Raw genomic sequence first — 25,275 nt, 5'->3', positions numbered from 1 at the left:
TACTAGCTATACGTTTATATATTAATACTAATACATTGAAAGGTTATACGTATATTGGAATTATATAAAATTTTTAGTATACATACTTAATTTTCGTACTTATAACTAATCAGAAATCAAACTTGTAATTTAAGTAGGAGTATAAAATAAAAATCATGTTTACGTTATATAACTACTTATAAACCTATATACAAGTTTTGGTTATGTTTGGACTATTGGTTGTTGTGTAATTAAATACTACAGAAAATCCCTATAGAAAATGCCCGATTTTTGCTGTCCGTTGGGGTTTTGTGATGTCCGGTGGTTTTGTGACCAACTCTGCCTAGTAGAGTTGGGGAATAGACAGGAACTGCTCCACTCTCCCCAACGGGTACCTTGGACATATGGTTGTCACCTCAAGAGCCTGTGGTCGAGTGGTGTGGTGCGCAGCTCCTCGAAACTGCCCACCACATGCCACTGGAAAGCCCCCGAGAGGCACCAGGCCGCCTAACAAGCCCCTATGGCGGGGGGCACTCCAGTGGAAGTACAGCGGAGATGGCGCCCCAGTGCGCAAATAGCCCTCCCATCTCCAGTACGTCAGCCGTTCGATTCCTGGCCTTGCTCTCTTTTTTGCCCTTTTTTGCCCTTTTCCAGACTCACTTACGAGGGAGGCAATGGAACTCAACACCCGATCTTGCGATGACTTCTGTTGTCTTTTTCTGAAACCACAAAAGATGTGTCAAGACGACGGTCTCTCGGGCGTTATGAGATGTTAGTGAATTTCGCGGGACGATGATTGGACCTGTTTCTCCCTGCTCCCCACATGTTCACGTAACGACAACCTCAAGGCCAGTTTCCAAGGGCCATATCGAACCAGAAGAGGTGACATGATATAAGTTGAGCAACATAATAATACCTTGCCATTGCTCCGTCTTGTCTTTGAAAGAATCCCAAGCTACTGTTCCTTTTGAATGGAAATGATGATCCGCGTGGGCCGCGTATTCCCAAGAAGACGGGCCGTTACCGGTCATCGGAGGTGTGTGTACACGTAAGCTACATGGGTCGGGGGCAATTTAGGAACAAGCTTTCACAAGCTTTGAAACCATCACACAACGGCCGGCCCGCATGCGAAGCCCGACGCTATTCCCAAGTTATCTCTAAACTCCGCGCGTAGATATCAGCACCCTTCATCGGTCTCCCCTCAACACGATCTGTACTGAAAGATTCTGCAGATCACGGGCCCATATTTGAGAAAAACGACTTCCTGTTCGGGTTATGGACGTCGTTTTGTCGCTGACGCGATCTCTCTTCGACTTCGGCGCATCTATCGCCTGCGCATGTGGTCATCTAGAGGTGCCGTCCATTTTCCCGATTCTAGCTTGTAGAGCTACTAAACACTAAGGTGAAGTCCACGAGCTGAACAGTCTAGATGCGGTAGGTGTGATAACGAAGTTTTGATCTTGTCTATTGTGCCTGCCCCCATTGGCCACGGACGACAAAGACGTGATTGCGGGACTGAGGATTCAACCAAGCCGGTGTCGTTCCCTAATTTCCATTGATCGACGATATCAAACCTTTTCTGGCAGATCTGGGGTAAAGAGCTTGGTGATGTCGCGTGGTCTTTCGTCCTCAAGTTCCAGAAGGTCGGAACCCTAGGAAAGAGCTTTGAGCTGGGATACCCAGCTTCAGACGGTTCGTCCCTGCTTCCAGGGTCTGTGGGCTGTTGTGCCACTTCCCATTTCCCAATCTTGCTTGAATTGAATGGAACAAAGTTTTGGTTTCACCTAAAATCCTTCAAGTTTCTGGCTCTTTCAGATCCCGTTTTACATGACGAATACAGCCCAGGTGACTAGCCCACCTTGGACGCATCGCCCATACTCCCTCCGCGCTTCATCTCCTCCCTCTTTCGTCTTCTGGTCCCCGCCAGACTATTCAGGTCGCAGTCTCCTGACCCAATGAGCCCCGGTCGCTGCTTCCAATATACCCGAACATGGGACGCGTCACCAGTGCTTGAATGCCGCTGTCTCGGCCACCCAATGTGTGGGGCCATGTCATGAGTAGTCATGTACAACGGGGGAAATTCCGACGATACCGAACCCCTTTACAAGTAAATATACTTATGAGCCTTGCGTGTGCCTATCCGCCGACCTAATTCCCTCAGGTACCCGTGCCACTACCCCAGAGGCACGGCCGGGTATCACAGCCGTATCACTCCTTGACACTCCTTGCCCTACATGTCAGTAACAGTATAGATAATCTCTGTATCACCTTTCAAAATTCAGTCTCGCATCTGCCCACATTCCTTCTCTTCGTTTTCCTTCTATCTTTCCTGGTATATCCTTTCTCCCTTGTGTTGATCCTCGAGGGCAGGCAAAAATGCTCCTAAATCGGCTACTCATTGTAACGACGCTTTGTTCCCTTGGCACATCTGCGCCTTTAGAGCCCCAAGATGCCATTACGATATTGGGCACGACCGGCCGTAAGGACATGAGCGGGAAGGCTGGAGATCCTCCCCAGAAATATTTCCGTAGGTGAACCCACAACAACAAGAAGGCACCACCGTCAAGGTGTCCAAAGTTTTCGATGAGCTTGTCTCTGGAACTGCCCATTGTCAGACTTTATACCGTAACTCGGGGTTGAATGATACTGAGAACAGAACACTGACCAACCAAAACAGACGAGTCAACGTAAGAGAAACACTACTTGTGACAGGTAAACAGCAGAGCTCGTCAGTTAACCTGTATTCACTGTGTAGCTTCGACCCACACTATGATGGCCGGTAAGACGCACCTCCTCTTGATCTGGCAGTCGCATTATATTCGCGATACTGACACGGCTGCGCAGATTTGCCGAGAAAGCGCTCGGCTACCAAGAACAAAAGGCAGCGCTGAAGAATCTTGTTCGGACATTTCTTGAAACAACGAGAGACCTAGGCATCGAGACCTGGCTTATGCACGGTAGCCTGCTGGGGTGGTGGTGGAACAAGCAGGTATAACCGACCCTTTTCGCCCATGACGGTCGCTAGAACTGACATGCACTCAGGTCATGCCGTGGGACTCGGATGTCGACGTACAAGTCACCGAGGCCAGCATGTACTTCCTAGCAACCTATTACAACATGTCTGTCTTTCATTATAAGACGCCGAGGTTACCGGCCGGCCGGAACTACATGTTGGAGGTTAACCCTAACTTCTTCAACGGAGACCAGTCGGACCGGATGAATGTCATCGACGCCAGATGGATCGACACCGAGTCCGGATTGTTTATCGACATCACAACTGCCCGGTACAACTTGACACACCCGGCAGGCGAGGGCATGATGAGCTGCAAAGATGGGCATGAGTTTCGGGTAACTATCACCATATCAGTGAAGAGAAGCGACAGTGACTAACGATAAGTAGGATACGTACATCTTCCCCTTGCGGGACACTATCTTCGAGGGAGTTGCGGCCAAGATCCCGTACCGCTATAAAGAGTTGCTCGCGAAAGAGTATGGGGACTGGTCACTTACCTTGAAAGAGTTTGCCAAGTATGTACACTCCATCCGGTCTTAGAGAACTTGCAAGCTAATTGCCTTACAGCCACATATTTGACGAGGTAAAGATGGAATGGGTGCCAAAGTTGACTACACAATGAAGAAAAGTGCCGGCGGAAGAGCAAAAATTGATACCCATAGATGACGATGAGGTGAACTCAAGCGGGTTCGTAGACTCGGAAGGAGGACGAGATTAGATCAACAACGGAATACAGGGAGACCCATGTTTTGTCCAAAACAGATGCCCAGTCTGCCACGTGAAAAGCTGAAGATGAACTTCCATTGTATAAAAGAGAGGTAACCGTTGACAAGATCGTCAACATCCGATGCCGGTTGGTGATGTTGTTGTTTGGGTTGTGGTTTCGCTGTGACTCTGAGGCTGAACTAGGGACTCGGGGCCTTCAGGGGTCAAATGCTTGGCAACAGCCACTCCACGGGAAGGATAGTGCAGGCGCAACTTCTGAACTGGAAAGCTTGGCGGTTGCGGGGGAACGCCCCCAAGGAGATCATGCAGCGAGCAGCCTGCCAGCGCATCCGCTGCCGCCAAGCCGTGCACCTCAGTGTCGCGTCTGTCAATTTATCCAGCGCGTTCCAATGTCGTCAATTGAGCTCCTGCGACTATTCAAGCTCCTCTCTTAACTACCATCACACCCGTGCCACTCGAATCTATCGGCGGGCATACAACACAGCTGCCACGCCTAAGAATGTGATCCGCTCCAGTTAAGGATTGACTCCTTTCTCGAAGCCATGGCGACCAGTAAGCCTCAGTCCAGAATGCTTTCAGTTGGTGATAGACTGACCTGAGCCAAGGTCGGCAGGAGCGCATGCAAGAGCGCATGCGCGGGGCGCAGTAAGTTGACGATATCCTGTTTTTCTGCGTCATTTCTGTCATGAAGCGTTTCCCTATTGTTAACGCCATCCAAATAGTTCTCATCAGGTTGCCGATATCTCGTTCAATTTCGAGATCCCTCTACCCGTAGAGGAACCCTCGTCGGAGGAACCCACTGGTCACGATGAAGCGTCTTCGCCAACAAAATCGCCAGATACGGCTCTTGCTCCAGCTCCTACGGTAGAGACACAGCCTATTGCTGCGCCGGTGTTGACACGTCCAACGCCCAATACGTCTGTCAAAAGGAGTCGTAGGAGCCCCCCATCAGCAACATCGATAGCCGGGATACATACACAGCCCCAGCCGCCGCACCCTCGAGCTACGAGCCCTTCAGCCGCGTCTGCGCAGTCGCGCTCTCCCGAAACGAACGATCTTTTACATACCGTCATCAGCGAGCGACCAACTCGAGAGCGCTCCTCTGGTTTGCGACGCACTTCTCCCGCGCGGGCGGACCAGGGACGAGAAGATGCGGCATCACCGGTGGTAGATAGGCCTTCTAGCCCAGCCCAGTCACAGCAGCATCAGCATTTGAAATCGCCCGAGCAGCTGCCACCACCACCACCAATAAGCAGTGCGTCGAAAGCACATCGCCGGCCTCGCTATGTCTCACCAACTGCTCTGACGGAAGAGGTGGACGAGAGCCCGGCCGATGCTCCCGGGAGCGGAAGACGCCGACCACTACGGGTTGGTGAACCTGGGAGCGCAGTCCATGGGTCCAGCGCGTTGCTCCAGCGGGTTCTGGAGGACTTGGACGACGGGACTGAACAAGTACCAGAGCAATCTTCTCCGCTTGAGCGTGCGGCTTCACGGAAGAGTGGAGACTTATTTGCTGCTAGGAGGGTGGCGGCCGAACCGCGGAGGAGCACAAGACTCTCAGGTAGCAGTCCACCTGAAAGTGTGGCGAGCCAAGATCTAGGAGAAGAACCCTCACCGTCAAAGGGAGCGCAGCGGGGCGGAACTGAGAGGGAGGAAGACCCAGGGTCTGACACAGGAGACAAACAGCGTGATACGCGTGGTGCTGAGCTTGCAAAGGACGGTGGCGTCGAAAACGAGCGCCCCAGCAGGCAGAGGGGGAAGAATGGAGACCAGGAAGACGACACTGAAAAGGCTCAGGAAATCACCGACAAGGAGGCTGCTAGACTTCTCGGCCGAAAACGCCCCAGACGAGCTGTTCCTACGCCCTCCCCACAGCCGGAGGCAAGACCATCTGAGGAGGGGCCCCTGCCAAAGCGACGCCGCAGACAAGCTGAGCCAGCTGATACGACCCAACAAAAACAAACCAAAGTACGGCGGGAAAGGCTTCAGCGCGCGCCTACTCCGGTACCTAGTCCTCCCCAGGTCCCGCAGAAACAACCAAAGCAACAGAAGGCACCCGCAACTCGCAAATCTACGACTCAGAATCCCCCCAAGCCGAAGAAGGGCAGAAAAACAGCCAAGAAGGATGGTGCGGAGGACGAAGGAAAGGGAGAAAAGGCGGAAGCCGTTCCAATTACCGTCCAACGCTTCACAAAGCCTCCCAGAGCCAGCGATGGTCCCGACGAACTAAATGCCGGAGTTTTCGACGCCGAGATTCCCTTTGCGAACAGAGCCGGCGTCAACGCCATCGACGTTCTCTCCGAACTATGCGAGGGTCTTATCGCAGGGTTCCTAGCCAGGCTGGAGGAACGAGCCAGGCTTGCCGATGACGCAGCAACAAAGAGGGAACAAAAGACCAAGTTCCGCACCATGGAGGCGTTCCAAGAGGAGCTGAGGACCAGGCTGCTAGAACATACCATCGCCCTCGACACGCTCCACGCCCTGCGCAAGCGGGTAAGGGTGGTGCAGAAGGAGAAGCTGGGGTTGAGAGAGGAGATCTTGAGGATACGCGCCGAGAGAGATCAGGTTTCGCTGAGGATGGATGCTATTCGGATTAAGCATGAGGTGGATAGCAAGGAGGCTTTGGTGAGTTTCTTACCCAATCCATTTTTTTTCAGTCTTTACTCGTGGAGTTTTGCTGACCTTCTTCTCTTTTCGTTTGCTACCAGCGACACATATCGCTCTCTTCTGCCATGCATGACATAGACCTTGCGGTGGAAAGAGGTCAGGCAGCTCCTGAACTGTCCGCGGCTGAGCAGAAGATGGCAGACTTGGCGAATCTGGAGTTCCTCATTAGCAGGGTGTCGGGCGAGGTGTCCAACAAGGGTAACGACGGTGGGGCATTAAAGCAGATCAAGGATTTCAATGCGTTTTTGGAGCGAGCGGCAAGTGTTTTAGAGGGCAGGTAGTTAGGTTTATGACTTAGAATGGCATAGCGACACCACTGGAAAAGGCGTCTCCAGAAAGGGAACCCGTGTATTGACCCGAACTCGGTATGTACCTTATGTGCCTCTACTGTATACCAATATCTTTACCGTGTCCGGATACCTTCTTACGTATAACATAACACAGAAGTGATGTCCAAGTTGGCTCGAAGGCAGTGGGCAACACCGATTTTACTGTGATAGTCTCCTTTATATCTCAAATATATCTACATCTAGTTGGCTAAGTCGTACTGTTACATCCGAAATCTGTTGTTCATCGCGCATTCTCATTCCCCTTCCCTCGACCCACCTGGAATCTCAACGCTCTTTAGTAATTCGGCGTTCCAAGAACCCGCTTGATCTTGTCTCCAATAGTCTCCTTGCCCTCCATCCTGCGCTGCTCTCTCTCCTTAGACTGCTCATTCCACAACTCCTGGAGGTTCTTCGCCATGATCGCCTTGGCCCTGTGTTCAGCCCTGAGCGCCTCTTCTTCCGCGACCCGCTCCGTCTCCGGAAGCTTGGCCAGTTTCTCCTGCCACGACTCCACGATGGCCTGGCTTGGTTCGTAAGGATCCTTCCCAGGTTCTGTACCTGCACCAGCTGCTGTTGCTCCGGGCTGAGGGACAGTCGATGTTTTAGTCGGATAAACGGGGACTTTGTAGGTGCTGTTCTCGAACAGGGACGGGAACGCAGGAACTGGCCGACCCTCGGCTTTGCACTTCTCGATCTCCGCTTCTTGGTCTAGCATCCTGTGGTACAAAGTGTCGGCGTGCATTTGGATGTCCTCGTCTACTTCGGGCGAGCGGTCGTAGGTTTGGAGGTAGCCTAGGGCTTTTAGGAGTTTCTACAGCATTATCAACTGGTTAGCGACTGAAGAACAACAACAACAACCCGCCAACTCCACAACTCCGCTTGCAGACAAGGAACAGGGAAACCATATTTCCTTTCCTCTTTCCTCGTCACTCGCAATGAAATATAAAATCAAACATACCGATTGCATATTATAGCACCTCTCAAACTTCCTCACCGTATCGCGACACATGGTCGCGCGATCCGCCCAGCTGCCGTGCTTCATACAGTTGTTCCAATCCAGCTGCTCCTCGGCGCAGTTCTCCAGCGCCGCTTTGCCAATCATCGCCTTGCGCTCCTTGAACCCTTCCAGCACGTCCATCAGCTTCTCGTGGTCCGTCTTGGTCTCGGCCTCGATCTCGTACTGCGGCCGGTACGTCTTCCAGAGGTGCGCGTAGCGGCCATCTTGGTAGAGGGAGGCGCGTGGTACGGCTGGTTGTTGTTGTTCGTCTTGGATTTGTTGTTGTTGCTGCTGCTGTTTGTCGGTCGCTAACGCTTTCGCTGTCGCTGTCGCTGTCGGTACGGGCGCCTTCGCTGGAGTGCTACTGCTGGGATGCTGTGATTGTTGCTGCTGCTCCTGCTCTTGCTGAGTCGTGTACTTGACGGGGGACTCCCGGGCAAGGAACTCGCGGAGCTTGGGATCGAGCTTCCCCAGGGGGTCTGACTCGTCACTGCTGGAGCTGCTCCCGAACCACCCATCAAGCCAGCCCATTGTGCTGGTTCCAATGTTGATCCTATCCGCAACACTTGCGCTTTGTTGATGGTTTTCCGGCGAACAGGAAGCTGGGTGAACGCGCAAGTCTGGTAAGTACTATCGCGTTTGTGGCACCATGAAGGGAGGGGTAATAAGTTGCCGTTGCTAAGCTATCGTGAGCTTACAATTTCGGGCGGACCAAGACGGCAGAATGACCAGCCTCGGAATTGCGGCCGGTTGTTTGGTTGACCCTAACCCTACAAGACCAGACCCAAACATGCCCACTCGCCTGTGGAAGGAACCTCCAACTGTAATAAACAACTTCATCCGGGCACTTGCACTTTAGCAGTTGACAACTTGACATCACGCCTCTGCGCGTACTTCATGTAACATGTTTCGCTTTTCTCAAGACTTACAATTCAAAGTGTCTTGAATTCTTTTATTCATTATTGACAATATTTCTTTTCAATTGCTACTGAATCGTAACGCTACCTGAGCCTACGCCGATTGCCTGCTCAAAGCAACATCATCCCCAGCATTCCCGCCGCACCTGCGACCAAAGCACCACCCACCATATCCATGGGCCGCCCGGCTCCTGAGTTTGATCCAGTGGTCGCGGTAGTCGACGCATTCCGAGCAACGCCTGACGTCTGTGCCGCGATAGCCGTTACCAGCGTTTGGGTTATTCCATCCGAGACGGTAGTCAAAGTTGTAAGGCTAGAACCGCCTTTGCTGGTTGGCACTGCAGATGATAGCCCTGAAGTCTGTGTCGAGTTACCAAATTTAAGGCCACCGGAACCAGATGGACTGGAGATACCAGTGACCAGTGATTGATGGGCAGCGCCAGTTCCGTGTGGCTTTCCTCCGGCCACTCCGCTGGCTCCTGGAGCAGTGCCGTTTGTGATGGGGAAGAAACCGGACGGGCGGGAGGTTATCGCGGCTCTGGATGTCTCTGCGACTGCGGAACTAGCGCTGGTGGAAGACTCGATAACAACTGAGGCGAGGAATCCGCTGGTAGCCGAGGTCGATGTCGCGTCGGCCGTGGCTGTCTCAGTTGTGGATGGCTCGGTCGCTGTCGTCTCGAGTGCGACGGAGCTAGGGAACGCTGAGTCCTCAGCAACGGCAGTGTTCGAGGCGATAAGGCTCGATGAATTGAGTGTTGCTGTGGCAGCTGAAGTCACTTCGGTGGACTGCACCTGAGACACCACTGACGCTCCGGCGGTCGTTGATGTCTGTGGAATAAGAGGGATAAGCTCACTGGTTGTGGTAACCAAGGTAGCTGCCTCACCCACGGCCTACAAAAAGTCAGCTACGGTTCTCTCCTCCGCGGGTATCAGGTTCAACATACCGACGAAGCAAGGCCAGCAAGAGGTCTCAGAGACACTGGTGTTTCGGCAGATGTCGCAATGGGAACAGTCGTCTCGCTGCTCACGTTGGAGCTCTGAAATGGAATAGCTTGTGGTCTGGCGAGAGTCTCGTGAGTATAGATGGCCAGGAGACAGGCCGCGAGGTTTCTGGCTGAGTACTGCATTATGACTTGTTCTTTCGTTTCAACTCGTGATCGGGATGCGAACGTGATCCAAACGAGAGATTCCAAGGAAACCAAAGGGGTATAACGAAATTAACGGCAAAGCAAACTGTCCAGCAGTAACGAAAAGAACGGAGTGCAAGCACTCGGGAGAGAAAGAGAAAGAAGCGATCGAACAAAACCAGCTAGACGCTAGACCATGGATTGAAGTGTCAAAATTGAGGGATAAGAGAAAGAGAGAGCAAAACCACAAGTCGGACAGAAAACAAAGATGGATATATGAATCTAGACCTGTTCGACGAAATATGTTACCGGCACAATCCTTCCACAAAGCACGTGGCATGCCATGGAAGTAGAAGCTACCGAAAAGGGGTCACCGTCTCAGGATAGTTCGAGAACCCGCGGTTAAGCACAGAGGGGCATCAGAAACAACTTGATGGACCGCCAGATAGGTGAGATTCGATATCCAAACTCCTGGATCCTCATGTGGCAAGCCAGAGGAGATGGGATAAGCAAGGGGTTGTTGACAGCCATCTAGAACCCCGGCAGGAAGGCCTCCCGCTTCCACTCACACCTTGGACCATCCATTCTCCTTCCGTCTCGGCATAGTCATTTCTGTTATTCTAGGAGTTCGATGTCTCCATGAAGATATTGAAGCACTGGTGCTAAGGTGAGGATCCAGATATCTGAGACGTAGTGTAGTAACAGCCCTGTTAGTGATGAAACCAGACTGTTACCCAACCGAGCACGGACATTAGATGTTAGCGAAACGAAGGGGTAACATCCTACCACACACATGTTGCGGATCATAGTCGTTTTGTTATCGAAACAAAAGGTACGAAACATCCAAACTTCTTGTCATTGTTTTCACTCAAGGTTCAGAAGCTGACATCGAAAGGTTTCTCGGGAACTAGACAAGCTTTCGAGATCCAGCTTGCTACCTGCTTACAAGAAGAATTAAGAGAGTTTCCTTGTCCTACAGCTGAACGACTCTTTTTGCAAACTTCGAGAACACATTAAGAGACCTCGAGACGAGTGACCTAGCAGACACATACACTGCATGACATTCAGTATCTCTCAAGGCTTGAATCAACAGCTCAAGAAAATTCTCTCGATGATCTGTGGGTAATGGGCGAGTAAGAAGCACTTCCGATTCAACAAGAGGCAAATGAAAACCAAGTACCTTAGTAAAATACAATACATTCAACATGAAACAACCAAACCGACAGGCTCGATCCCAAGTCTAAACCTCGCCTTCCACACAACAACATCCTCACGACCCCGGCACACCAGCCCGAATGTTAGCATACCTACTAGCCGGATACGACAACAAATTCTTCGTCTGATCCAGCCTCTTCATCTGAGTCGCCAATGTCCCAATCAAGCTCTTCGCACCAGTCTTATCGCCACTCGCCTCCCAGAACACCGCGCCGCCCAGTCCCCTGAGGAAGATGTACTTCGTCTTCACCAGAGCGCTCAGGACATTGTCATACGAGATGAGCTCCCGCGAGGCTGCGTCGTAGCTGTAACTGGCCTTGGCCACGTTATCGTACTCCTCCTTCGCCCCGGGCCGCGGAAGGTCTCTGTAGACCCACGTCCCTGGCTCCAACGTGCCAGCGCCGATGCCGTTGTACGGCTTACCCAGTCCGTCGGTGTTCTCGAACGAGCGCCCGTAGAAGGGCAAGCCGAGGACGATCTTGCTTGCGGGAATGCCGCGCCGGATGAAGTCGCGGACGGCCTGGTCGGTGTTGAATTTGGTACTCAGAAGGTTCTTGGGGTTGGAGAGGAGGTTGGCCTGGTGTCCCGTGGTCGAGTCCCATGAGCCAGCATAATCGTACGCCATCAGATGCCAGGAGTCAATGTACGGGTTCATGCCGGGAAGGTCCATGACGCCGTAGTGTTGGGGTCCGGCGGGCGCAGCGATGGTGATGAGGAAGTGGTAGCCGGGGGCATATTGTCGAGCGTAGTCGTCGAGGGCTTGTCGGCAGGCTCGGAGGAGGAGGACGAAGTTCCGTGCTTCGAGCGCGTTGGTTGGGTACTCCCAATCGATATCGAGGCCGTCGAAGCCCCAATCTGAAAGGCTAGGTTAGATTTCTTCGTGCTCTTCCTAGTGGGTAGAAGTACCGCGGTGCTCACTCACCTTGCACAAGCTTCACGGCGGAAGAAGCAAACCTCCGTCGTCCTTCCTCGGTAGCGGCAACTGGAGGAAACTTGGGTGAATATGTCCATCCGCCAATGGAAAGGAGGACTTTCATATTTCTGTTCTTCTTCTTGAGAAGGTACATCTGCTTGACGCAGCCGTAGGCATTCTCGCCTGGTTCACTCCATGAGTCGCCAGGATAATGCTTCTCTAAGTCTGCATAAGTGTCCGAAGATACTCTGCCAAGCGTTAGTATTCTTTCAGAGTCTGTAGGGTGATGTTTGTACCGTGAAACTTACACTTGTCCATCCGGCTTGATATCTGCGAAAGAGTACAACACGTGGGTTATCTGTGAAGCGGGAAGCTGTTGGGGTTGGAAATTGGCACCGTAGATACCCCTGTGATGGTTAGTCTACCTGTCCTCATTTTTTCTGACTGGAGATGGTTAGTAACCTACCAATTTGTGAAGTAAACGGCATTGCGATATGAAGACACTGTGGTGTTCCCGGCAGCTGAGCTCTGGGACTGACTAGCTCCAGCTGCTGCGGGCGTTGATATGGACAACAGAGGGATGAGGTAGGTCAAGATAGAAGACAACATGATTGCTACAGCCGTGGAAATCTCCTCGCCAAACAGTAGCATGAGTCGACAAGGAGCACATCAATACCGCTTCCTACCTAGGGTTTTATAGAAAGGGGCCATCCATCTCGACAAAACCCAATTCCCGCTTCGTAATTTCCGAGAATCCGTGGAGAATGTCCTTGCCCTCGCGATACATCACGTCGCCAGGTAAGACAGACCCGTGAAGCGTTGGAATGCGAACTCGCGTGCTTCCAGCCCTTGTCTCGTGTCTATGCTCTAGATTCTTTGGACTCCCAAAAGTGGCGGGAATGCCTTCAAGATACTGGAAGTGGCAGATGTTAGACCTTCAGTGTCCTATCATCACTTTCAGATCATAAGATATCGTGCACTTCAGCAAAAGCTAAAAGAGCAAAAGACCACATAAACAGACCAACAGATGAGAACTATCTCATGACAAGTACTTTATCCCTTGACGAATGTTTATTGTTCACTTTGAAATAGAAAAATATGGACCATACTATTAATAGTGTCTGTACCTCAACAGTCATCGAAGAGAGAACAGCTGCAATTAATGAAGATGTCCCGGTATCAGATATTTGAATTTCCAAGCGTGTTGGAACTCACACGTGAAATACCAGACGCGGCACTATCACGCGTAAAGTGCAACATTCCAATGACCAAGGGCATTCGGTGGAACAAGACGATAGCTCTGAATATCCCTCTACGTCATGCCAACGCTCCCTTCAGGGACGCCGTCGACTGAGTGTGAGAGACACTACTCTATCAAGTAATGGGTTCTCATCCACTCGACATGGCTTATCCCCAGCCCACTTCTGGACTTCACAGTGATCCTTTTATTGAAGTCACAAAATCGGATCGCACCCAGGTCATTCCAGTAAGCTAGGCGTGAACTCCATAACCTCCGTTAAAAGCCCAACCTCCAATACCAGTATCGTCCATGCCAACCCGTGCCCGCCGCTACCTGTGTAATATCCTCCACTACATCATCGCTTTTTCCTCGTTGATAGTTGGTCTGTATAAGATACACACTCATTAGCCCCAACCCTCGCCATCACCAGAGCCAAAAAAACACTCAGTCCCCCAAGGGAAAATAGGAAGCAACACAACTTACAACTTATGCAATACCGTCCCACCCCTATGGTACCCAAGTCCCAACGTTCCTCTAGCCTCCCTCTCCTCCTCCATCCTCCTCTCCACCCCCATAAGCAAAACCGGCATCACCGCATACATGACCATCCAACCTCCCCAAGCCACGCCTGCCACGCTCTTCATCTCCTCCCACACCCACCCTCCAAACCCTTCCTCATACAGCGCAAAGGCGACCACCATCTCGGCCGAGACCATGAATGCCAGCGCCATGGAACAGATGGCTAACCTGAAATGGGCGACGCGGGGAACCTCATAGTGGCGGAGGATGAGGTGGGCCCATGTTGCTGAGGTGATGGTTAGGAGAATGGTCAGGAGGAGGATGTGGTTGTTTAGGGGGTCGGAGGTGGATGTGGAGAGGAAGTGAGCGAAGGTGGTAATGGGTAGGAGTTCGGCGTAGGCGAGGTAGCTGAGTAAAATGCTGGAGAGGAAGGTGAGAAGGAAGTAGTAGAAGGAGATGCGGATGACAAAGAAGGCGAGGGCGATGTCCCAGAGGACTTCTATGATGGAGTCGGTTGTTTCGAATAATAGCCAGGAGCCCTCCATAAGCTAGGTGTCTTGATGGTCTGTAGTGTGATATGGGCAGTGTTTTTGGTAATGCGATTGTCCTCGGATGGGTTGAAGACTAGTATGTCACCGCCGTAAGTGGTGCGTATGTGTTTGTGTGTGTGTGAATGGAGATGAGGCAAAACAGTTGCCAATTGAGCAGTAATCAATGTATGGTAAACTTGTTACGAATGACTTTTTCCACACCATTGGCCTGTAGAGCATCTATATATCCATTGTGGCCCAAACCTATACCGAGGCGACGTCGATGCTCAATCTGGTGACAGGAACAAGCCCCCTCACGGGACAGGAGATGGGCTGACTTGTATGGCCTGACACACTGAGCTGCCCATTCAGACAGGCCATTGGAAAGTAACATCACCACAGAGAACCACTGAGCCACTGTAAACGCCAGGAGTCAAGACTAGACCATCTTTTGCCAGTTATCGTAACGAACAAAGCTGTGTCAATGCAGTCGTACAGACATGTAATGTTGACACCACCTCAACCAAAAGGGGTAGGTGGTTTACAATTAAGCCGCCCGGTCGCTGTGTCAAACCCCTGGACTTCATAGACAAGGACGTACCAAAACATGAACCCGGCGCTATGAAAAGGCATCCAACACGATACAGGACAAAATCTAATTTATAACCATATCCCCAAACTCCCGTCGTCGCTTATCTTGGGTATCGTCTGTATTTGCCTCCATGGAGAAAAGAGAGGTTTTCGTTGCGCATTGCTTTAATTGAGTTGAAGTTGTCCAAGCACGGCAAGGCGTGCTTAGAGTCCGGTCTTGGCCAGTTTCTGCGCAAGCTCATCAACCTCCTTGTCCTTGACCTGAACAACTGGCTCTTCCTGAGCCTCCTCGGCTTCCTTGATGAGCTTCTCTGCCCTCTCTTCGACATCCTCCTCCTCCTCCGATTCCTCCTCTTCCTCTTCCTCCTCCGATTCTTCCTCCTCAAGGTCGCTCAGGCTGTCAAGGCCCCACTCGTCCTCGGCGACAACATCGCCACCAAACTGCTCCTTGCGCTCCTCGAGAAGGTCTTGGAGAGCAATGATGGCCTCATCATCCTCGGTGAACTTGTTGCCGTTGAGTTCGATTTTCTTCAAGGCAGGAAGAGCCTCCTCAGCGGCCTGAGCCAGGCCCTTAATACCAGGGGCGGTGATCTCGTTGTACTGGAGGCGCAGGATCTCGAGCTTCTTGTTCTTTCCCTTCAGAAGCGCCTCCGACAGAAGGACACCGCCCTTGGCAGAAAGAAGAGAGTCACCGATGCCGAGTTCGATGAGCTCAGTCCAGCCGGGGGTCACCTTCGCAAGAGCCTTAGCTCCCTTGAGGGTGAAGGTGTTGTCCTGGAGGTCGAGAATCTGGAGCTCAGAAGCGTGGTTGAGACCCTCGCTCAGCAGATGGGAGATACCCTCTTGGCGAATACCGTTCTGGACCATCTTGATCTGCTTAACCTTGTTATGCAGCCTGAAAGTCTTGGCCCACGCGGTCATACTGCCGTTCTCCAGACGGTTACGGCCGCAAATGACGGTCTCGAGGTAAGGAACATCCTGTCCCTGCTTGCGCGCTTCTTCCTTCTTGGCGTGAAGTTCGGACAGAGCGTCGGCAATCAAAATACCAGCGTGGGGACCAAGGCCATTGTTGTTCAGGTACAAGTGCTGGAGAGGGACGTGTGCGGCGAGGAAGGCAACAAGGGGCGCCTGGGTGTTGAGGCCGAAGGCATTGTCGTTAAGGTTTATCGTGTTCAACTTGGGGAGGTTGAGGATGGAGGTGAGGAGCGAGGAAAGGGCCTCGGGGATCTCGTTGAGCAGACGGCCGGTGAAGATATCGGCGAAGTTGGCAACCTAACAGGCAACAGTTGGTTAGCCGCCGTTCTTTCTCGTAATGCGCCGGGGTGCAAATATGCGCTTGGGAACAGTTGGACATACACGAAGAGTCTTCTTGGTGGCGAGAACCTCACCAAGCAACTTGCAAGCACCGACGCCCAAGGTGTTTCCCAAAAGGCGGACTTCCTCGACATCGTCCATGGCCCGGAGGGGGGCGATATGGGCCTCGAGGTCCTCGGCGGTGTCGAGCTTCAGACCTTTCCCCTCGAGGGAGAAGACCTTGGTAGAGGCGGCCATTATGCAAAATGTGTATAAGAAAAAGCGGACGTAGTATGGGGACGAACTCGAGTAGTACAAAGCAGACGGAAAGACGGTGGAAGCGGAAGGGAGTTGGAAATCGCGTCGACGCGGTGGATGAGTGCAGGACAGAAATACAAGTGCGCTCAAACCGCCCCAAGTTCTAGCGGGGGAGGGGTTGACAAAAACTGCCACAGCGGCCGGGTCTAGGCGCTTCTCGCGCCTGTAGGCGTATCATGCTGTAGTGGGGCATCGGTTGGGCAGCCAGCGAATGGGATGACGCACTTGAAGAGGTGAGCTGGCTGGTCGCGAAGATCATGAACAGGGGGAGGCGATTGCCCAACACCACCCTGGCGCGACGTCGCCCTTCTGAAAGTTGCGGCCGACGGCAGGCGCATTGGGGACCCATCAAGCCTACCGTAGACGGGACAGCTCCGCGTCGACAAACCTGGGGAAATTGAAAGAGGTTCATCGCAGACACGGCTGCTCCTTTGATTTAACGATTCTCCTCTAGTTCCCCCGCTCGGCTTTTCTCTCACGTCAAATTAGTTTCCACGAGACCAGGAGCAATCAGGGCAACGCTATAACAAATTCCCACGGACCCCGTTACGAAATCGACGTCCGACATCTACTCGTGGCGCGACGCCATTCAGCACCATCGCCAGCAACTATCATCAGCAACCACGGCGGCTTATCACCACATCTCTCCCTCTTTCACATATTCGCCCTGTTGAACGGGCGCACACCTTGATACAATCAATCCACCCGGTTCTCTATAAACGAATACTCAGCCACAATGACGAGGGAATATTCCCCTGTAGACGACTCGCCGTTGTCATCAATGGCGTCGTCCGACGAGGAAGAGATTTTCGCGGACGAGGTACCAGAAGCCGTCGACGAACCAGAGGAGCCCCCAACGAAGCGTATCAAAGTCACCACCGGGTCGACAGCTTCATCAGCCGTTATCCAAGAACCCGAGGCGGATCCAGACTTCCCAGACGGCATGTCCGATGTCTCTTCCGATACCGATGGCGACATTCCCAGTTCCCCAATCAATGCGCGACAAGACGAAGATGATTTTCAGGAACAAGTCACTATCTGTGCTTGGGAAGGCTGCAAGGTTGGGGATTTGGGCAATATGGATAGGCTCGTTGAGCACATCCACAACTCGCACATCGAAGGTCGCCAGAAAAAGTACACGTGCGAATGGATTGGGTGTAGTAGGAAGAGTCTACCTCATGCCAGCGGCTACGCGCTCAAGGCGCACATGCGATCTCACACAAGGGAAAAGCCATTTTACTGTTATTTGCCAGGTAAGGTGCCCTCCTCTTTGGCAGCTGGAAGATGGATGGCCTTCTAATTACTAACCCGACGTACCAGAATGCGACCGCGCTTTCACACGTTCCGATGCCCTAGCCAAACACATGCGGACAGTCCACGAGACCGAAGCTCTGCGGCCTTCGGACCCGGTGCCCAAGAGTATGCAAGCAGGCGGCGGCCCGGCTGGGAAGTCGGCCAAGGTGAAGATCATAATCCGAAGGCCGGACTCTCATGCAGCCGGACAAGACGACTCAGTTGACGATGCTAGCGGCGGAGACGACGGGGCCGACTTTACGCCTTTGACTGAAGATCAAGGTTTCACGTCTAAGGAGCTCGACATGCCTCTCGACAGGTTGATGAAGCTGTGTCGACTACAAGTCAAGTTAGTGGAAGCGGAAGGCGAGAAGCTGCGCAAGGACTGCAAACGCTGGGAAGAGCTGTACAAGCAGGAGTGGCTCGAGAAGGAAATACTTCTGGATCAGGTCGTACGCAGCGAACAGGCCTGGCACGCACGCCGTCAGGCCGTGCTAAAAGGCATGGCGGACGTTCAGCTGCCGGAGAAGGCTGTGGCAAACGGGACAGCTGGTGATGACGATGCGCCGGAGACCGCCAGACTTACTGTTGAGGAATAGGCGCCGATTCAGCGCTGGTAGGGCTTAGGTGCCGTACCGGGCAAATACTTCAAAGGCAACCACACCGTCTGTTACTGTTACTTATGCGTCAAGGGTTTTGGAAGGCCTTGTTACACTCCTATAAGCCGTGGCTTGGCCTCTAGAAAGGAATAACAAGGCCTTACTTGGCATCTTGTAACACTCCGCTGGGGAGTGTACAACTCTACAGCGGCTGCTGGCCTTCTTCCCTTCGTTTCTTTTTCGTTTCCCGTTGGAATATTGCGATGAGCATTACTTAATGATATGCGGTGTATGGAGTAAAGGGGATACAATGGAGCATGGCTATGGGTTATCGATGACTTGTGGGTAAAAGGGGTTCATAGTTCCGCCAACAGCTCTTTACAGAATCAATGGATGACTGCCTTTTGTTGAAGCAGGTTTAACCTTCACATGGCTGTTGTTTTATGAATCTGCTGGAAGCAAACATTTGGACATATCGAACGCAGCATTATTCAACTGGCGCCTTGAACGTAGGAGCGGGGAGCAAGGATGTGTACATCAACCAAGTGTGTGCACATGTTTCTGTAGTTGAAAAACCCTTGAATTTCAATAACCGCAATGCTTCGCCAAGTGATCAAAGCGACCTATAAAGTACACACACAGGCAAGGTTGATAAACACAACCCAAACCGAAAATAGTAGCCCCTGAGGTCTCACCAAACTCCAGGAATGCAAAGTAATCATCAGGTCAGGAACCCTTCCTTTCAAGGGACCCCCTTTCTCTTAGTACACACGCAACAGAACTCAAAACAATCAAGCTGATTGCTTAGATCGCCTTGCGAGTAACCCTCTTCTTGTCACCATCAAATCTCTTCTCAGCCTCGGCATTCTTGAAGGGAAAGTTGCTCGTCCTCTTGTCAGCACCGGTCGCAGCATTGACCTTGGCGTGCTCGTTGGCGAACATGCAGAGCCACAGGGCGTAGGCGGACATGATGGCGCTGCCAGTGAAGCCGAGCAGGTAGCCGACGTGGCCGCCGCTGCTGGTGTAGCGGCTGTAGCCGTAGGCGGCGCCGATGACGTGGTAGAACATGGAGATGAAGACGACGGCGTTGGCGTAGGGGGAGTTGGCGTCGTCTGGGGCTGTGGAGGGGGTGGAGAGGTTAGCATGTTATTCTTCGCGTCCTTGGCCAAGGAAACCCTTGACAATGCGAAGGGGGCTAAGAATGGTGGGTGGGCGAAACTTACAGGTCACCTTGGTGGTGAGTGGTAGAGCACCGGATAGGGTGACGATGAGGAGGCCGATGGCCAATTGGGAGAAACCGAGGTAGCGGGCAAAGTATGTCTCAACGACATTTACCACAGCAGGAGCATGAGCGTGTCCGCCGTTCTCTGTGAGCATCGAGCTGATGAAGGTTGGCCAAACGATAAGCGGCACTGCCTGAAGGGAGAGCCAGCCCAGACTCGCAAACGCGTATGTTGAGATGGACTAGAGACGGTCAGAACATACCACTCGAATGTTCGATTTCCTGAAGGCTTTCCTATCACTTACATCGTTCCCCATGATTGCTGATGAGTAGATTTGTTGTTGAGTGGAAGATGAATGTTCAAGGATCTGAGTCCGAATGGTGTTGACGAATGTGTCTGTTGTTTATTATGGAAGGAAGAATATGGGTAAGCAAAAGGGAAGGAAGCTACACAAAGCTGACACCGTCACATTCTTATAAACAAAACAATGCCGTCTCCAATGACGAATTGGAGCTCCGGCAACCCAGGCACGACCTGAACGACCAGCACTACACCATGGAACGTGAAAGGTACCTGTCACTAGCCGATCATCAATTAAAGGTACTACGTCATCGATAACGACTGCAGCCTCATGCCAAGCCCCTGCTGATAATCGGCGCCTGCCGGGAGATCCCTGCGCGGCTAAGATCGGGCACATCTGGCGGCTTGGCAGCGGAAGAGTGGGGGAGGGGTCCGACGGCGGGGGACTTCAAGGTTCGAATTTGTCAGAGACAGTTCTGACAGTGACAGGAAACCGCCACTGAGCAAAAGCCGATCTCGCATTGGACCCCCGCACGTCCAATCAAGCCCCGAGGAAATGTCAATTTCAAAAGTAGTAACCATCTTGTGACTGTCGCCATCTACATCAAATCTTCTTGGGCAAGAAACAAACCCAAATTTGAACGAGGTTGATTCCTTCTCGTTGCTTAAACTATCGAAGTCTTTTTCTAAATAACAGCCCGTTCGCGGTTTTCTGGGGTTAGCGTGGCAAAGGAACAAACTTGCGAACAAACCTGCGACTGGATTGATTTGTAAGAGCCAGTAGGCCGGCGCATTTGACTTCGCTTTCGAATTCCTACTTCTCGACACCTTTTCTACCGACCGCGTCCGACATCAACCGTTGACCTTCGCAATACGACCTTCAGGCTCTTAGCCTGATCATTCACGATGTCCGCGATCCTCTCCGTTGACGACCTCAACGACTTCATCAGCCCAGGCGTAGCCTGCATCAAGCCCATCGAGACCCTACCGACCGCTGCGCCGGCCGCGAGCGACGCCAACCCCTCCAACGAATTCGAGGTTATACTCGACGGCCAGCAACCAGAGGCCAAGAGCAATGCTCCCCCGGCCGAAATCTCGCTTACCGACTGCCTCGCCTGCTCCGGCTGCGTAACGTCCGCCGAGGCGGTACTAGTCAGTCTACAGAGTCACAATGAGGTTCTCAACATGCTGGACTCCGCCCCGGCCTTAAAGCTGGTAGGCCCTGGCGCGGACGGGAAGTACTCGGTTGAAGGCCTAGAAAACAGCGACGGGAAGCTATACGTTGCCAGCGTCTCCCCTCAGAGCAGAGCCAGTCTGGCTGCAGCGTGCGGCAATGGTGTTACAGAGCAGCAAGCCAGTCGCATGATCGAACAACTCTTCCTGGGTGAACAGGGTCTGGCAAGAGGTGGAAAGTGGGGGAACAAGTTCACGTGGGTGGTGGACACAAACACGGCGCGGGAGACAACTCTTGTCCTTGGGTCTGACGAAGTACTTGGAGGTTCGATAGCGCCGTCCGACAGGGCTGCTACACCAGTTCTCACTGCTTCGTGCCCTGGTTGGGTATGCTATGCCGAAAAGACACACCCCTACGTACTACCGCACCTTTCCCGGGTAAAATCACCACAGGCACTCATGGGCACCCTCCTGAAAACATCCCTCAGCCGCATCCTTAATATCTCCCCTGACAGGATATGGCACTTGGCTGTGATGCCATGTTTCGACAAGAAGCTCGAGGCCAGTCGCGAAGAGTTGACGGATGCTGTCTGGGCTGGGGACGGCAAGCCGGGCAGAGGTGTACGAGACGTCGACTGCGTTATTACAAGCAAGGAGATTCTTATGCTTGCCGCATCCAGAGGCCTTGACTTTTTCGGTCTGCCGGCCTCGGCGCCGCCCCAAACTCCCCGATTTCCTGACCCATCAATACACGACTTCCTATTCCGGCCCGGTCACCGTCAACAGTCACGCGAAGCTGGCACATCCGGTGGTAACATGCACTTCATCCTTCGCCACTTGCAAGCGAAGAATCCTGGCTCCCAGATACAGACAGTACCAGGGAGGAACGCCGACGTTGTTGAATACAAGGTGGTTGCGAAATCGGGCGAGGTTATGTTCAAGGCGGCGCGATATTATGGCTTCCGAAATATTCAGAATTTGGTCCGCAAGCTGAAACCCGCAAAGGCATCCCGAATGCCTGGCGGAAAGCCGTTTGGTAGCGCCAAGAGACCGGCAGGCAAAGGTAACGGTTTGGACTACGGCTATGTTGAGGTAATGGCTTGTCCAGGCGGCTGTACCAATGGAGGTGGCCAGATAAAGGTAGATGACCCGGTGGTAGTTGACCGGAAGGGTCTCGCTGTAAAACCAGGACCCCTGGAACAGAAGGAGTGGCAGAAAGAAGTCGATGAAGCGTACTTCTCGGGAGGCGAGCCAGACTCGGGAGCCCAGGATGATAGTTCCGATCCGGATGTTGATGGCATTTCGCCTTCGCATATCAGAAATGTCTTGACCCACTGGTCAACATTGACGGGGATAAAGCTGGAAAGACTGGCGTATACAAGCTACCGGGAGGTTGTCAGTGACGTTGGCAAGGAGAAGAAGATGACTGATACTGAGAGAGTCGTCCAGCTCGCGGGGAAGATTGGCGGAGGCTGGTAGAGCGCCGCGCACAAGGTTAGACACCTATCGGAGGATCGTCAATATGAATAATAGAACTCATCCCGCTTGGCCTCCACGACGAGCGAACCCAAATCCTGCTCTTCCACTGTTATCTGGGCCTCTCGGTGCCCTGATGACTTGATCTTCATCCCGCCGAGAATTTGATGTGCTAAGGTTCGGAGAGGCCTCTCCGGACCGCCTCTGGCCGCTTGAGCCTGGCTTTGCCGAATAGTTTGGGTCGAACAGCTCTCTGGGAGCTGATTGTTGGTTGAACGGTAGGCGGCGAGTCTGGCTTTCCGGTCGGCTGTCGGTACGATGCATACCTCCGCGTCCTCTTCCTCGCTTGTGGTTTTGTCTGTCGCTGCGGGGCCTGTCGGCCTTGTCGGTCTCCTTCGGCGGCGTAACGCTTCCGGGTGTTGACAATCCGGAGGAAGGACTTGCTTCGCCAAAGATCTTCGCTCGTGCCTCCTCGTATCGCCGTTGCTTTTCCTCCAATTCTCGTTGTTGACGCATCCGGATCTCTTCTGGCGTCTCTTGCTTTTTGCTCTTGTCCTCGTCATCGTCCTCGTCGTCCTGTAGCGTTAATCGCTCTAGTCCAGTCACCGGATCTCTTTTCGCAATTACCGGTCTGCGGCTGAGGACCTTCATGGCTGGCTTGAAAGGCGTAGTAAGGGGCACCGAGCTGGTCGCCGCGAGAAAATTGATCTCCTTTTCCGATTCCCTGAGCAGCGAGTTAACAAGGTCCATTGTCTGTAGGAAGATGTTGAATATTAGTGGAAGGGGATCCTACGCTGCTTCCCATAGCTTCCGCTGTGCCTCGGCGTGCATAGCTAATCTTTCTGCCTTTGTCATTTTAACTTCCTTCTCTGGCTCTGGCGATGGTCGTCCTTCGGCCGCACGGTCCGCTAAAGATTCCCAATCATCATCCCAGGCGTCAGGGACGCTGTCGTTCTTGCCCATGGTTGAAGGTGCTGTGCCGAGTGATATAGGGTAGGTGGATAATGGTCCAAAAGATCTGTGGCACAGAGTCGCGATTGATGTCCCATGTAAGAATATTTACACGGCAATGGATGAAAGTTAGGACAAACACTTGAACCGAGTTGAAGGAGGGATGAATTGTGTGTTCGGGGACAAAGAGAAGTTAAAACAGCTCCAGGGGTGTGGTGCTTGCGCAGTTCGCTGCACATGCAGCAGTTGCACCCACCACAGGGTACCTGAAAGTGGGGCATTTATGCCAAGATCACCAGCACACCCAAGCACTTGTGCACGGGCTCCACGCTCAACTCGGACGGGCTGATAGCGCCTCAACACCTTGACCTCACGTCGTTGGCAAGCTGGAGATGTTGCATTCCTTAACATCTACTGACTAGGTAGTTAAGAGTACTCAGTTCTAAAGCAGAATACTACGCCTAATCTCAGTTTCAGATCTTTTTCCATTGGTTGTACATGACAGTACACTTTCCCAATTCTCAAGAGACGCTGTGTCTTGAAATCGTATGTTTCCTTGCAGCATGCAAAGTTGGCAGGTAGGAACGGCTACCGCAGGGCAAGTTCGATGGATGTTAGTGCCCTCTGTTTGTTCTCATCTGTTAGGTTTGTCCCCACTTGCTTCATCCTTGTAAATACCTTCCTGCAGTGACCTCGAACTTCAACAGGTACAATAGACACTCTCCCCTACGACCGTTCTCATCAAATCCTCTTCGTAAGACACATTGTTTGCAAAGTCACCCAAAACCTCAAATTTCTTCTTCTAAAGAAAAAGTTCCCTTGTTACAACGTACAAGTTCCGAAGATGAACTCGGACGAGTTGATGCCCGATTCGGCTGCGGATGCCATCCCCGCCAACAACAGCAACGGCAACGGTAACAGCAGCGCTGCAGTTACATGGAACACCAAGAAGTTCAGGGTCGACTATGATATGATCCAAATAAGATTGACGGATCAGAGATTCAGCTCAAGTAAGTAGAGATGTCCAATCCGCTCTTTTCTCGGTACCGATTATCCAGCCAGTCAACCCACCACCACCATCTCTTCCCACCATCACTGTTCCCAAATACATCCATCCCTTGGTTGAAGTCCGGTGTATGGCCAATGTTCGTTCTTACTGGTGTTCAAAGAACGGACACATTTCCATGATGAATTCTTCTGGCACATATTCTAACACCTAATCCCCGTCCAACAACAGCCAACTTCAGAGACCCCCTCATGCCGTGTCCTCCCCATCACAAGCAGTACCCAGGACATACCACACCTGCAACGGAGAAGCGTCTGAAGGAGTTGATAACCAGGATCAAAGATGGCTCTGGTGGTGATTTTTAGATGACAGGTGCCTAGGTATCGTGGAAGCACAGAGGAATGAAAGGGATATTCTATTTTACGTTCTGTATACACCTAGCTGGGGAATGCATTCACTTCGTCGTGGACACTTTGCAACCGCTTGGGTCGATGGGGTGTTTTAAGAGAACGCAACGGCACTCACGGGATGTCACTCAGTGTAGGAGGACTTGGCATGACAACTCTGACATACGAAATTCAACAGATGATTTTCCGCTTAGCGCATCTATTCATACGCACTCGAATCTCTTCAGGTTGCAGAGCAGTATACACGTCCTCCAGGATTAAAGTAGTCACAAAGAACCACTTACACATCTCTTCCATTCGCCCATTCAGTTTCGCTGAAACAAGTCACTAGCATCGCCTCGTCTCTTCGCAAGCACATGCATCAACTTGTGCACCCCAGGTCTAGAACATCTTTTTCCCCGGCTAGATGAGAGATCGAATACGGTCACTCCTAGTCATTAAAATTGTCTTCCCCTCCCGAATCCATGGGACAC

General features: G+C 52.3%; 12 protein-coding genes across 12 annotated transcripts; 5 read left to right on the top strand and 7 right to left on the bottom strand.

Moving 5' to 3' along the window:
* Positions 1–2,355: 2,355 nt before the first annotated feature.
* Positions 2,356–3,369, top strand: B0H65DRAFT_414569 (LicD family-domain-containing protein; the record flags this gene model as incomplete). Its single annotated transcript, XM_062823921.1, has 3 exons — positions 2,356–2,510; positions 2,824–2,968; positions 3,022–3,369. The coding sequence occupies 3 exons, from the start codon at positions 2,356–2,358 to the stop codon at positions 3,367–3,369; spliced, it is 648 nt and encodes a 215-aa protein (XP_062686322.1).
* A 694-nt stretch (positions 3,370–4,063) lies between these two features.
* B0H65DRAFT_450202 (uncharacterized protein) lies at positions 4,064–6,827 on the top strand. The gene is made up of 4 exons (XM_062825992.1): positions 4,064–4,270; positions 4,324–4,363; positions 4,441–6,343; positions 6,427–6,827. The coding sequence occupies exons 1-4, from the start codon at positions 4,261–4,263 to the stop codon at positions 6,664–6,666; spliced, it is 2,193 nt and encodes a 730-aa protein (XP_062686321.1). The 5' UTR covers positions 4,064–4,260; the 3' UTR covers positions 6,667–6,827.
* B0H65DRAFT_584678 (uncharacterized protein) lies at positions 6,828–8,386 on the bottom strand. Its single transcript, XM_062830905.1, has 2 exons — positions 7,673–8,386; positions 6,828–7,525 (listed from the first exon to the last, which is right to left on the bottom strand). Exons 1-2 carry the CDS (start codon positions 8,240–8,242, stop codon positions 7,010–7,012), a joined length of 1,086 nt encoding a protein of 361 aa, XP_062686320.1. The 5' UTR covers positions 8,243–8,386; the 3' UTR covers positions 6,828–7,009.
* A 156-nt stretch (positions 8,387–8,542) lies between these two features.
* On the bottom strand, positions 8,543–10,062 carry B0H65DRAFT_29987 (uncharacterized protein). Its single transcript, XM_062823138.1, has 2 exons — positions 9,573–10,062; positions 8,543–9,519 (listed from the first exon to the last, which is right to left on the bottom strand). Exons 1-2 carry the CDS (start codon positions 9,753–9,755, stop codon positions 8,740–8,742), a joined length of 963 nt encoding a protein of 320 aa, XP_062686319.1. The 5' UTR covers positions 9,756–10,062; the 3' UTR covers positions 8,543–8,739.
* Positions 10,063–11,025: 963 nt separating this feature from the next.
* B0H65DRAFT_515192 (chitinase 1 precursor) lies at positions 11,026–12,492 on the bottom strand (the record flags this gene model as incomplete). Its single annotated transcript, XM_062828654.1, has 5 exons — positions 11,026–11,825; positions 11,893–11,962; positions 12,002–12,149; positions 12,192–12,290; positions 12,350–12,492. The coding sequence occupies 5 exons, from the start codon at positions 12,490–12,492 to the stop codon at positions 11,026–11,028; spliced, it is 1,260 nt and encodes a 419-aa protein (XP_062686318.1).
* Positions 12,493–13,273: 781 nt separating this feature from the next.
* Positions 13,274–14,270, bottom strand: B0H65DRAFT_29966 (uncharacterized protein). Its single transcript, XM_062823137.1, has 2 exons — positions 13,607–14,270; positions 13,274–13,507 (listed from the first exon to the last, which is right to left on the bottom strand). Exons 1-2 carry the CDS (start codon positions 14,185–14,187, stop codon positions 13,474–13,476), a joined length of 615 nt encoding a protein of 204 aa, XP_062686317.1. The 5' UTR covers positions 14,188–14,270; the 3' UTR covers positions 13,274–13,473.
* Positions 14,271–14,766: 496 nt separating this feature from the next.
* On the bottom strand, positions 14,767–16,395 carry B0H65DRAFT_29958 (uncharacterized protein). Its single transcript, XM_062823136.1, has 2 exons — positions 16,120–16,395; positions 14,767–16,035 (listed from the first exon to the last, which is right to left on the bottom strand). The coding sequence occupies exons 1-2, from the start codon at positions 16,312–16,314 to the stop codon at positions 14,968–14,970; spliced, it is 1,263 nt and encodes a 420-aa protein (XP_062686316.1). The 5' UTR covers positions 16,315–16,395; the 3' UTR covers positions 14,767–14,967.
* A 553-nt stretch (positions 16,396–16,948) lies between these two features.
* On the top strand, positions 16,949–18,488 carry B0H65DRAFT_29938 (uncharacterized protein). Its single transcript, XM_062823133.1, has 2 exons — positions 16,949–17,627; positions 17,695–18,488. The coding sequence occupies exons 1-2, from the start codon at positions 17,111–17,113 to the stop codon at positions 18,264–18,266; spliced, it is 1,089 nt and encodes a 362-aa protein (XP_062686315.1). The 5' UTR covers positions 16,949–17,110; the 3' UTR covers positions 18,267–18,488.
* Positions 18,489–18,982: 494 nt separating this feature from the next.
* On the bottom strand, positions 18,983–20,194 carry B0H65DRAFT_29926 (uncharacterized protein). The gene is made up of 3 exons (XM_062823130.1): positions 19,794–20,194; positions 19,490–19,730; positions 18,983–19,384 (listed from the first exon to the last, which is right to left on the bottom strand). The coding sequence occupies exons 1-3, from the start codon at positions 19,803–19,805 to the stop codon at positions 19,071–19,073; spliced, it is 567 nt and encodes a 188-aa protein (XP_062686314.1). The 5' UTR covers positions 19,806–20,194; the 3' UTR covers positions 18,983–19,070.
* A 348-nt stretch (positions 20,195–20,542) lies between these two features.
* On the top strand, positions 20,543–22,470 carry B0H65DRAFT_29922 (iron hydrogenase). Its single transcript, XM_062823129.1, has one exon. It carries the CDS (start codon positions 20,696–20,698, stop codon positions 22,439–22,441), a length of 1,746 nt encoding a protein of 581 aa, XP_062686313.1. The 5' UTR covers positions 20,543–20,695; the 3' UTR covers positions 22,442–22,470.
* A 9-nt stretch (positions 22,471–22,479) lies between these two features.
* On the bottom strand, positions 22,480–23,642 carry B0H65DRAFT_584671 (uncharacterized protein; the record flags this gene model as incomplete). Its single annotated transcript, XM_062830904.1, has 3 exons — positions 23,232–23,642; positions 22,765–23,162; positions 22,480–22,691 (listed from the first exon to the last, which is right to left on the bottom strand). Exons 1-3 carry the CDS (start codon positions 23,399–23,401, stop codon positions 22,480–22,482), a joined length of 780 nt encoding a protein of 259 aa, XP_062686312.1. The 5' UTR covers positions 23,402–23,642.
* A 591-nt stretch (positions 23,643–24,233) lies between these two features.
* Positions 24,234–24,760, top strand: B0H65DRAFT_544218 (uncharacterized protein; the record flags this gene model as incomplete). The annotated part of the gene is made up of 2 exons (XM_062829275.1): positions 24,234–24,399; positions 24,627–24,760. The coding sequence occupies 2 exons, from the start codon at positions 24,234–24,236 to the stop codon at positions 24,758–24,760; spliced, it is 300 nt and encodes a 99-aa protein (XP_062686311.1).
* Positions 24,761–25,275: the final 515 nt, after the last annotated feature.

The sequence above is a fragment of the Neurospora tetraspora genome (genome assembly GCF_033439725.1).
Source record: "Neurospora tetraspora strain CBS 560.94 chromosome Unknown B0H65scaffold_1, whole genome shotgun sequence".
Lineage (NCBI taxonomy): Eukaryota > Fungi > Ascomycota > Sordariomycetes > Sordariales > Sordariaceae > Neurospora > Neurospora tetraspora.
The sequence above is the reverse complement of the archived record's forward strand: the minus strand, read 5'-3'. Positions and strand labels throughout refer to the sequence as shown.

Excerpts from the sequence above, each read along its gene's own strand:
- B0H65DRAFT_450202 (XM_062825992.1), top strand. Across the intron at positions 4,364-4,440 it reads GAGCGCATGCGCGGGGCGCA|TTCTCATCAGGTTGCCGATA; the intron begins GTAAGTTGACGA and ends CCATCCAAATAG. Across the intron at positions 6,344-6,426 it reads TGGATAGCAAGGAGGCTTTG|CGACACATATCGCTCTCTTC; the intron begins GTGAGTTTCTTA and ends GTTTGCTACCAG.
- B0H65DRAFT_584678 (XM_062830905.1), bottom strand. The coding sequence starts at position 8,242 with ATGGGCTGGCTTGATGGGTGGTTCGGGAGCAGCTCCAGCAGTGACGAG. Across the intron at positions 7,526-7,672 it reads GGTGCTATAATATGCAATCG|AAACTCCTAAAAGCCCTAGG; the intron begins GTATGTTTGATT and ends ATAATGCTGTAG.
- B0H65DRAFT_29987 (XM_062823138.1), bottom strand. The coding sequence starts at position 9,755 with ATGCAGTACTCAGCCAGAAACCTCGCGGCCTGTCTCCTGGCCATCTAT. Across the intron at positions 9,520-9,572 it reads TTGCTGGCCTTGCTTCGTCG|GCCGTGGGTGAGGCAGCTAC; the intron begins GTATGTTGAACC and ends GACTTTTTGTAG.
- B0H65DRAFT_29966 (XM_062823137.1), bottom strand. The coding sequence starts at position 14,187 with ATGGAGGGCTCCTGGCTATTATTCGAAACAACCGACTCCATCATAGAA. Across the intron at positions 13,508-13,606 it reads GGGACGGTATTGCATAAGTT|ACCAACTATCAACGAGGAAA; the intron begins GTAAGTTGTGTT and ends TATCTTATACAG.
- B0H65DRAFT_29958 (XM_062823136.1), bottom strand. The coding sequence starts at position 16,314 with ATGGCCGCCTCTACCAAGGTCTTCTCCCTCGAGGGGAAAGGTCTGAAG. Across the intron at positions 16,036-16,119 it reads CCACCAAGAAGACTCTTCGT|GTTGCCAACTTCGCCGATAT; the intron begins GTATGTCCAACT and ends GTTGCCTGTTAG.
- B0H65DRAFT_29938 (XM_062823133.1), top strand. The coding sequence starts at position 17,111 with ATGACGAGGGAATATTCCCCTGTAGACGACTCGCCGTTGTCATCAATG. Across the intron at positions 17,628-17,694 it reads ATTTTACTGTTATTTGCCAG|AATGCGACCGCGCTTTCACA; the intron begins GTAAGGTGCCCT and ends CCGACGTACCAG.
- B0H65DRAFT_29926 (XM_062823130.1), bottom strand. Across the intron at positions 19,385-19,489 it reads ACTCACCACCAAGGTGACCT|CCCCAGACGACGCCAACTCC; the intron begins GTAAGTTTCGCC and ends CCCCCTCCACAG.
- B0H65DRAFT_29922 (XM_062823129.1), top strand. The coding sequence starts at position 20,696 with ATGTCCGCGATCCTCTCCGTTGACGACCTCAACGACTTCATCAGCCCA.